The 9687-nt window shown below is 37.7% G+C and overlaps 2 protein-coding genes across 4 annotated transcripts; both read right to left on the bottom strand.

Moving 5' to 3' along the window:
* Positions 1–525: 525 nt before the first annotated feature.
* On the bottom strand, positions 526–3780 carry LOC121236972 (protein ACCELERATED CELL DEATH 6-like). Of its 3 annotated transcripts, none has more exons than XM_041133508.1 (4): positions 3741–3780; positions 2477–3161; positions 1704–2230; positions 526–1173 (listed from the first exon to the last, which is right to left on the bottom strand). In XM_041133508.1, the coding sequence occupies exons 2-4, from the start codon at positions 3102–3104 to the stop codon at positions 541–543; spliced, it is 1788 nt and encodes a 595-aa protein (XP_040989442.1). In that variant the 5' UTR covers positions 3105–3161; positions 3741–3780; the 3' UTR covers positions 526–540. The 3 variants fall into 3 exon arrangements, with proteins under 3 accessions (XP_040989442.1, XP_040989441.1, XP_040989440.1); XM_041133507.1 differs by having other exon boundaries at positions 2477–3147; positions 3598–3754; XM_041133506.1 differs by lacking the exon at positions 3741–3780 and having other exon boundaries at positions 2477–3525.
* A 655-nt stretch (positions 3781–4435) lies between these two features.
* On the bottom strand, positions 4436–6889 carry LOC121236979 (eukaryotic translation initiation factor 3 subunit F-like). The gene is made up of 2 exons (XM_041133521.1): positions 6216–6889; positions 4436–5719 (listed from the first exon to the last, which is right to left on the bottom strand). The coding sequence occupies exons 1-2, from the start codon at positions 6742–6744 to the stop codon at positions 5418–5420; spliced, it is 831 nt and encodes a 276-aa protein (XP_040989455.1). The 5' UTR covers positions 6745–6889; the 3' UTR covers positions 4436–5417.
* Between the last annotated feature and the right edge of the window lie 2798 nt (positions 6890–9687).

Below are 9687 nucleotides of genomic sequence, written 5' to 3'. Positions count from 1 at the left end.
AACATGAAAGTCCTAAAAAGGCAAAAAGACCAAAAAAAATAAAAATTATAAATCAAGCCTTTTGAAAAAATGAAGAGCTATTAGAATATAAATTTCATTACACCCTTTAAGCCATTAAAACATATGCTTATCCTTACATTTGAATAGGGGATTTCTCTACGGTGTTGATGAAACCTTTCACCTTACACCACTAAATGGCTTTTAATATATAGACAAATTTTATTATCAAGTCGTTGCGTAGAATATACCATCTAAAATGTTAATATGACATAATTTGGTTTAAAATATCAATTTTAAAACTTAAGACCTTGTTTGTTTTAAAGAAAATCTCATCTCATCTCATCATTATAATTTTTTTAAATTTCCACATAAAATAAAATAAACAATTCAACTTTTTCAAATCTCAAAATAAAAATAATATTAAAAAATATATTCTAACTTATTTTATTCAACTTTCTAACTTTAATCTCATCTCATCTCATATCTAAAAACAAACGAGTTTATAAATCAAATTTTGAATGATGTGCTCTATACATAGATTCAATAACATAAAAAGTAATATAAACTTGAATATATCCTGGAGAAACCAATATTTTTCTTATACAATTCATATATAATATAGAGAATGAGGAAGAAGCATGAGCCAATAACACAAGTGGTGACCAGAAGATCTAAGGAATGCACTAACACAGCATATGCACCTGTGATAAATGCCAGCACCATTGCTCCCATGGCCATCAAAATAAACTTGAAGGCCAGGCTAAGAAAATCGTAGCGAGTTTCATCAGATTCAGAATGTTTGATCAACAAAAGTGGCATAAGTAGATGGGTAACAACAGCAGAACTAGATAGCACCAAAGATATGGCATCAGTGATAATGAACGCTTTAAAAGCAGTATTTCTCCTCAAAACTGCAGAGCCTTCATAATGTGGGTCACCTCCAGTACCAACAAAACCACCAGGCATGGTTATAGCTGCGGCAAAGGTCACGGTTGTGATGAGAGCAGCCACTACCAAGTGTGTTTCGGCCGCTTTCTCCAAAAATTCTTTCCTCCTCGCCTGCAACCAGTTCACCTCGTCCTTCATAATGTCATCCAGGGTGATATTGTTTTCGTCCTCCTTGAGGAATACCCTTCTCGAACGAGACCGAAGTTTAGTCGCAATATCCATCTTCTATAAAAATATTAGTGGATTGAATAAATGTGAGCATTAGTATTTTTCACGTAGTTTATGATAAACAAAGCCGTAATCAAGATATAGGAATAATGCTATTTGCATTTTTCCTTTATAAAATATATTGTTTCTAAAAAAGAAGAAACCAATCAAATTGCATCAAAATTTATGAAACAAAGGGTATTTGACAGCTTCGATCGGGGGAGAGGGAAGGGAGCAGCAGGGCAAAGTGAAATGACCCACGTCAGGCTTGAATCGATCAAGCTGCATGCTTATTGGGCCATGACCAGGTCGATCAAGTTTTACCCAAATAACAAGATATATATATATATATATATATATATATATATATATATATATATATCTATCCTATACCTCAATTTCAGAACCAACAAAAAGAAAAGAAAGCATGAGTTGTGCCACTTCTACATTTTCCAAAGAGGGAAAAAAAAAATACTAATAAACGAGTAAGTAATCAGTGCTCTATTTTGGAGGGATGAAAAAGAACGTCAGATCGATTGTGACGTTACCTTTTTTGGTGATAACTTTGCACTAGTTAAAGCGACTTGATATGCATTGAGGTTATTTTTGTTGAAGCCCATCTTATCTACTCTGGGGTGATGCATGAGAGCCCCATTCACGTCCTCGGAATAGCGGGAATATTGGTGATGGAGAGGAGTGTTCCCTTCCGCGTTCTTCTCGTTCAAAAGATTGCTGAGAGATGAATTTTTAAGGATCATACTCACTGTACAAACATCGCCCTCCACCGCAAAGTGCAACACATTCCTGCCTATGTTGTCAACCAGTTCACAACAATCTGGACACATGCCTATAATACTTTGCATTACCCGATTATTGCCACGATGAGCTGCAATGTGAAGAGCTGTCCTCCCCTCTTTGTCTTTCATGTATGCTACTTGTGAATCATGTTCCAGCAACAGCTGTGTAGACCACCACCAATTTGAGTATGCAGCCAAGTGCAGTGGAGTCCAACCTTCTTGGTCTGCTTTTTTAGTTATACCTCCTCCAATTTTTTCCAGAATTGCTTTGATCGTTACTGCAAAGTATTTGAATACATGTTAAGTATGGTAATAACTTTGTAACCGACACAACAACGACTGGTTAGGAGATAGAATTTATGGGCTTTAAATTCTTTGGAATTCTTCCTCCAACTCTAAGATTTAGGTAGGAAGAGAGAACGAGATAGATGCAATGGATTACCTCTGTTATCCCAAAAAATTGCGATATTTATTAAATATTTCATGCTGTCCGATAAATTCATTTACAGCTATAAATGCAGTACCTTTATTATCCCAAAATACTGCAGCATGCAAAGCCGTTCTACCTAAGGGGCCATCATAAGCGGGTGAATTGCAGGTTTTCAAAATTTCCAACACCAAATTTTCATAGTTTCTCTCGACGGCAATGTAGAGTGGAGTCTCCCCGGCATCATTAACAGAATATGAAAAATCTGGGTCTTCCTTGATTAAAAGTTTTACCACTTCACGGTGATTATAACGTACAGCCTCATGTAAGGCTGTGTCTCTCTCTTTGTTCACCATCCTAAGCATCTCCCAGACTGCTTCAGCCCCGCTTCCAAGATCTTGATTATGTCCATATCTCGCATGTTGGATCAGAACTCTAATGATATTAGCATGCCCATACCTTGCTGCGATATGTAATGAAGTTTCATCTTTGACATTGACTTGACATAAAAGTGAAGGACACATGTCGAGTATGTCTCCCACGAAGTTTTTCTCTGTTAATTCTATCCCATTTTCGAGGGTTGTGATGAAAATATGGAGGATTGTGTTTTTGTTTGGTGTTAATATGGCTTCTAGTGGCCGTTTGAATTTATGATTTTTGAAAGCCATGATGTTGCCTTGTGCTGCAGCATTATAGAGAATCGGATTCATGCAGGTGATGGTCATGGCCTCTCTGTTTTCCACACAAAAGAGTAATACTCCTGGAAACCTGAAAAATGAAACCTCATGGAAAATAATGTTAACCCTTTGTACAATAAATTGGTAATCACAGGAAAGAAATTTTCTTTTTTCTGTTCATTTTGTTAATTCTATGAATGATAGTCATTTGTTCATGTGATCACTAAAATGATATCTTTTTAGGGCCGAAACTGAAAGAAGTTATATTTACTGGGGCCGACAACTTTGATCTCCTCAGATGGCAGAAATTAGTATTTAGAATTTATATAAAAGAAAAGAATAAAATGTTATATACATATATATATATAGCAAATACTGAACGCATGCAAAACAAATTACGTAGAATACAGAATATTTTCATCAAAACTAAGTTGAAACAGATGCAGTACTTGATATTTGACTTAAAATACTCAAAACCACAAAACCATTAATCTTTTTTTCTTTTCTTTTAACTTAAAATATGTGAAAGAACAATAATAACCTTGCTGCCAAGTTGGTAATTGCAAAGCCAGTGGAGTACTCCACTGCCAACTTCTTCCTCTGATAAACGCTTAATTTCTGCCTCCACCTTCACCAGAACTATGTTCGAGATAGTGGGGAATAGCGATCGATCGAATATAAAGCTTACAAACTGCTTGGGGTCGGTTGTGGAGGAAGACCTTTCTCTTGAAGCCAATATTGGAGAGTTGGGATTCAGCTTCAAGAGTCGTAATTCACGGCATTGACTTATAGGTGGGGGATAGAAACCAAAAGCCAGGCTGGTTTAGATCAGTCAAAGTCAGTGAGTTTGAAGGATACTGGTTTTATGTTAAACTTAGTTGGGCGGAGTCATCATGGAAAACTTCTACTTTTACAAGTCAAATACGTGGGTAAGTTGTACATGCCAAGAACCCCAAATGGGTCTGTTGTCTATTGTTGTGGGTCGTTTGTCAGTTTGTTTCTGGATGCACGGACTAAATGGAAGACAATTTGTTTTTCTCTTTTAAATGGAATACGTTAGCCTTATGAATGAGTAAACTACTTGTTCTTTAAACTTTAAAGTCTCATTCGAACTCTAGAACTTAGAATGAGAAATAGACACATAAACTGGACCCCATAACATTTATTGTGTGTATCTTTCTCTCTCTATGGTCCTCGAGTTCTAAGCATCCGATACCATATGCTGTAGTGATATTTGACACTAATATCATAATAGAAATCAGTGATACTTGGTTGATTAATTAAATATTGTGAGACCTTTTGTGGGTGTTAGCAGCGCCAACTGTAAAAATCAAGAGGCAAGAGGATGGAATGATGGATGGTGTGCTCTATAAACCAACTTGAAAATAGAATAACTCATTCATTAATGTACTAAACCTAGATCCTCCTTATACATTCCACGTATAAAAGAGACGATGAGGAAGAAGCATGAGCCAATAACACAAATGGTAACGACAAGATCTAAGGAAAGCGCTAACACAACATATGCACCTGTGATAAATGCCAGCACTATTGTTCCCATTGCCATAAAAAAAAACAGGAAGACCTAGCTGAGAAAATCGTAGCGAGTTTCATCAGATTCATAACACTTGGAACAAAAGTGGCATGAGTAGATGGAAAACAATAGCAAAACTATATAACACCAAGGATATGGCATCAATAATAATGAACACTTTAAAGGCAGCATTTCTCCTCAAAACTGTAGAGCCTTCATGATTATGTGGGTCACCTCAAGTACCAACAAAACCACCAGGCATGATTATAGATGCTGCAAACACCAACCAGCATGCGACATATTGCAAGGGACCAATTGTCAAATGAACTGCCACACCCAGCGACAACAAATATCCAAACAGATGACCCAACTCCAACGAGCCTAAAAGGACTGTGGCTCCTTGCCAAGGATGCAAATATTGGAGAAGCTACAAGAAGTCCAACGATAAAGGCAGGAAATAGAACACCATCTTGGAAATTATTCAAGTTAAAATCCCCCTGAATTCTACTACCCGAAGAACAAATGCCACTATCCGTGCAAGTCCCAAGTCTACCATTTACACCATTGCTTGCTATTGCACCTCGATCCACATAATCCAGCCCAGCGTTTTTGTGAATTCTACAAGACCCCAACTTCCAGAACCCATAATTCATTGAGTTCCAATCCGCAAGAGTTTTTCAGGCATTTTATCGAACAGGTTAGGCGCAAAATAGGGACATCCATTCTGAAACATTGATTAGCATCGAAAACTCATATGTGCACTTATATGGGGTAAGCCCACCGATGAGAAGCATATACAAGTACCATAAGTTTCCAACCCTGAAAGCTTACTTAGTACCGAAAACTCCCGCTACACCTTTGGATGAAGCTCCATACCACGCATACCTTTTATCCGACACACCACCATCTTTGAAGTATTCTCCTGAGGCATGCTCCACAGGAACATTTAAAGAGGGTCCAGAATAAGCAAGTAACGACTTCTCCGTTTGCTTAGAGAGAGGCTTCCCAGGAAGCAACTCAGCAGGTGACAAGCTCAAAATCACAGTTGTCTTTAGAATATCAAATCCAATTCGTTCAGCTTCTACCATACGAAGATCCAGAGGAATCTCCTGAAATTGTGCAGCAAGCTTGATAGGTCCCAACTTGTGATAACGTTAACGTAAAAGAATGCTTTCTCTTCCGGTGAGAAATAAACCGTAATAGTTGAATAAATTATCTGATAATACTTGACACTTTCTGGGCTGCTTTAAGTAAGCCAAGCCGTTTACAATCATGCCGAAAATAAAGGGAAACTAGTAGCTAACTAACCGACTCAAACACGTAAACAGACACGTAAAACAGAGCATAAAACAGAGCCCCAAAACAGAACATCAACGGAAAGAAAAACACGTAAAATACGTAACTCCACGTAACTCCTTGAAGATCCATTCCTACGTAATCAACTAACTCAAGCTTCCCACGTTCCCAACGTCCCTTACGACCCGTTCTCGTCTCTTGTTGCATGCGGCATGCATGCAACGTAAACTGCATATTGATTAAACTGCATATTGATCACATACAGTTTATCCCAAATACTTGGGATTGGGTTTACGGAACCTCGTTGACTGCCGTGGCCTATCAAAGCTGCTGGTCTCCAAGTTGCAAATTAAAAGAAACATAATCTTTTATCGTGCCCAGTCCATTCCTGAATCCTGTATCGGCAGTCAAATGAACAGGGTTGGGAACTTTGCTGGAATAAAATTCATGAATCAGTGCACTACCGCTAGTAACTCCAAGACCAGTTGAATACCATTCAACGATGACTTCTTTCACATTCACTTTTTGGTGGGATACTAACATATTGTGATGGTACTCGATATTCAAAGCAATCTGCCCCAAGAACTCGCTGTGAGGGACATCATATGAGTTTCGGATTTCAACGGTGACATCAGGCGAGATGGAGCCAAGAAGATTGCTAATGACACGCTTGGCTTGGTCAGCACCGACGATATGAAAGCCATAGTCGAATGTCTTGGAAGGGCTTCCATTGTTCGAGAGCAGGTTGAAGATACTGGTAATGAAATTGTATGCTATGAGAGAGAGATAATATTGTATGATGAAATTTTTCGAGGATATTTGTAACAAACGACGGCTCAAATCTGAAGGTGGAAGCATGAAGGACGGTTGAAAGCAAGAGAGAGGAAGGGAAGAAGACGGAGTCCTAGCACACGTGAGAGGTACTTGAAACGGAGAAGTTGAAGTGTCGAACTCCTTAGTTCTGAAGGGAGTTCTGAAGTATGGTGGGCCAGTGGCCCTTTTGTTATTTTATTGGGTCTCATTCTTATATTTAGTTTGTTGGACTCTGGGCCGTAGGCCTGGCTCCGTTTTAATTCGTGTAAGAGTCAGTAGTATGTCCACGGCCATTGTATGGCCCATTAGTGGAATCTGTCTTATTCTACGCCTGAAACTTTTGGATGCACTATGCGAATACCGTTGAAATCTTAAATTTTCTCCTTCTTTCTCTAATTCTTGGAGGCGCTCCCCCTCGAAGAGAGCAACTATCTTTACCCACATTCAATACTTTATCCACTATTTTTCTTATTTTCTCTGTTGCGTTACAAGTGGTATTAAAGATACCGATTCTCTGTATATCAATATTAAAAATATGACAGAAGGTATAAGGATGAATCAATTACAAGATGAATTTAATGATGTAAAAAAGTCCAATGAAGTGCTGGAGATAGAGGTGATAGCCATAAAGAGGCAGATGGATACTATAGTCCAACAACTCACAACCTTGACTGCAGAAATGCACATGAGGAACAACAATGGTGAATCTTCATCCGATATACAAACCAGAGAGGAACCTGTCCCACACCAGCACATGGGAGAGATACAAACAAGAACCAATATACCCGACTTCCCTGTCTTCCATGGTGAAGATCTTGCATGTTGGACTTACAAAGGACATCAGTTCTTTACATTCCATAATACACTGCCAAAACATCGTTTAAGGCTTGCCTCTTTTCATATGGAGGGTAAAACTCTCACTTGGTTTCAAGATCTAGAGGAATCTAGACAACTTACTGATTGAGACTCTTTCATTAAGGCCTTATTAGTGAGATTTGATCCTAGTGCCTATGATGACCTTATGGAGGCACTCACTAAGTTAAGACAAAATGATATTGTGAGGCCAGGTTTGAGACACTGTCTAATTGATTGAACATGTTGCCTGATACATATAAACTCAGTTGTTTCCATAGTATTCTTAAGTATGACATCTGCTTGCGTGTCAGGATGTTCAACCTTCCAAACCTAACTTCAGCCTATAACTTAGCCAAGATTCAAGAAGAGATTGTTAACCTCACAAAAAACAGCATTTAGGATGCATGAAGGCTATTACGAGTTCCTAGTTATACCATTTGGGCTAACTAATGCCCAATTCACCTTCCAAAGTCTTATGAATGAGGTATTTCGACCTCATTTAAGAAATTTTATATTTATTTTTATTTTTTTATGATATTCTTGTGTATAGTAAAACAGTGGAGGAACACGTGGAGCACCTCCAAACCACCCTTGATCTACTAAGACAACACAAGTTGTATGCCAAGCGATCGAAGTGTCACTTTGGGTGCAAGGAGATAGCTTATTTAGGCCATCTAATCTCTGATGAAGGTGTATGGGCAGATTTCGATAAGCTACAAGCAATGAAAGATTGGCCCTTACCTAAATCCCTCAAGGCTCTAAGGGGATTTTTGGGTTGATGGGATATTATCGCATGTTCATAAGAGGCTATGGTGGGATTGCTTCCCTTCTAACTTGAATGTTGAAGAATGATTGTTTTAGATGGAGTGAGGAAGCTAAGCTAGCTTTTCATAAGCTAAAAAAGGCTGTTACACAGTCTCCTGTTTTGGTTCTTCCGAATTCCTCTAGGCCATACACTATTGAGTGCGATGCCTTGGGAAATGCCATTGAGGCAATTTTGATGCAGCAAGGCAAGACTATAGCTTATTTCAACCAAGTCTTGAAGGGAAGAGAACTTATGATGTTGACTTACGAGAAGGACCTATTTGCCTTAGTTTCAGTTGTTCTTAAATGTAGGCCTTAGCTACTAGGACAAACTTTTGTGGTGCACATAGACCAGCAAAGTCTCAAGCATCTTTTGGATCAAAAAGTGGGGACCCTAATGCAATAATTAGGGGTGTAAATTTAAACCGAAAAACCTGTCCGGACCAGACTGGTTGGTCCAATTTTGAACCAGTCCGGTCCGGAACCGGTTCCTATATTATGAAAATCGGTCGGATCCGGTCTGGTTTCGGTTCCGTAGTTTACAAAAAGGGACCGGACTGAACCGGACCGGTTGGAAAAAATATATATAAAAATTAATTTTTTATATATGATACAAAATATTTATATATAAGTTTTAATTATATATTAAATTTTTATATATAATATATATAATTATATATCATATATGAAATAATTTCATATTATAATTTATAAATTATAACATAAAATGTTAATCTTAAATATGAACATTTGCAATTTGTTTGATCATATGTTATTAATATAAATTATATATAAGATAATGTTATTATAATTTATAAAATAAAAGTTTAATATTAAAGATGAAAATTTAATTGATCATATGCTTTAAACATAATATATATTAAATTATTAATAACATTTTATTATAAAAAGTAACACTTCATTATATGTTTTTTACATTTTTAAAAAACTGAAAAACCGGACCAGACCTGAAACCGGTAAAATCGGAAGTACCGATTTAGGAGAGTAACCAGGGCGTAATCGGTTTTGAAAAATGTAAAACCAGTACATACCGGTTCGGTCCTAGATTTTGTCTAAAACCGGACGGGACCGGACCGGTTACACCCCTAGCAATAATGTTGGATTATTAAGTTTTTAGGATATGACTTCATGGTGGAGTACAAGAAAGGGTCGGAAAATAGGGTTGTCGAGGCCTTATCGAGGAAGAGTATGGGTAAGGATGTCAAAGCATTTATCAGAAGTTGTAACTTATGCCAACAAGTTAAGATAGACAACACCCTACCAAGCTGGTTACTTCAACCATTGCCCGTACCGACGCTGCCATGGACT

This window comes from Juglans microcarpa x Juglans regia, chromosome 6S, assembly GCF_004785595.1.
Source record: "Juglans microcarpa x Juglans regia isolate MS1-56 chromosome 6S, Jm3101_v1.0, whole genome shotgun sequence".
Classification (NCBI taxonomy): domain Eukaryota; kingdom Viridiplantae; phylum Streptophyta; class Magnoliopsida; order Fagales; family Juglandaceae; genus Juglans; species Juglans microcarpa x Juglans regia.
This window is presented reverse-complemented; position numbering and strand designations above follow the sequence as displayed.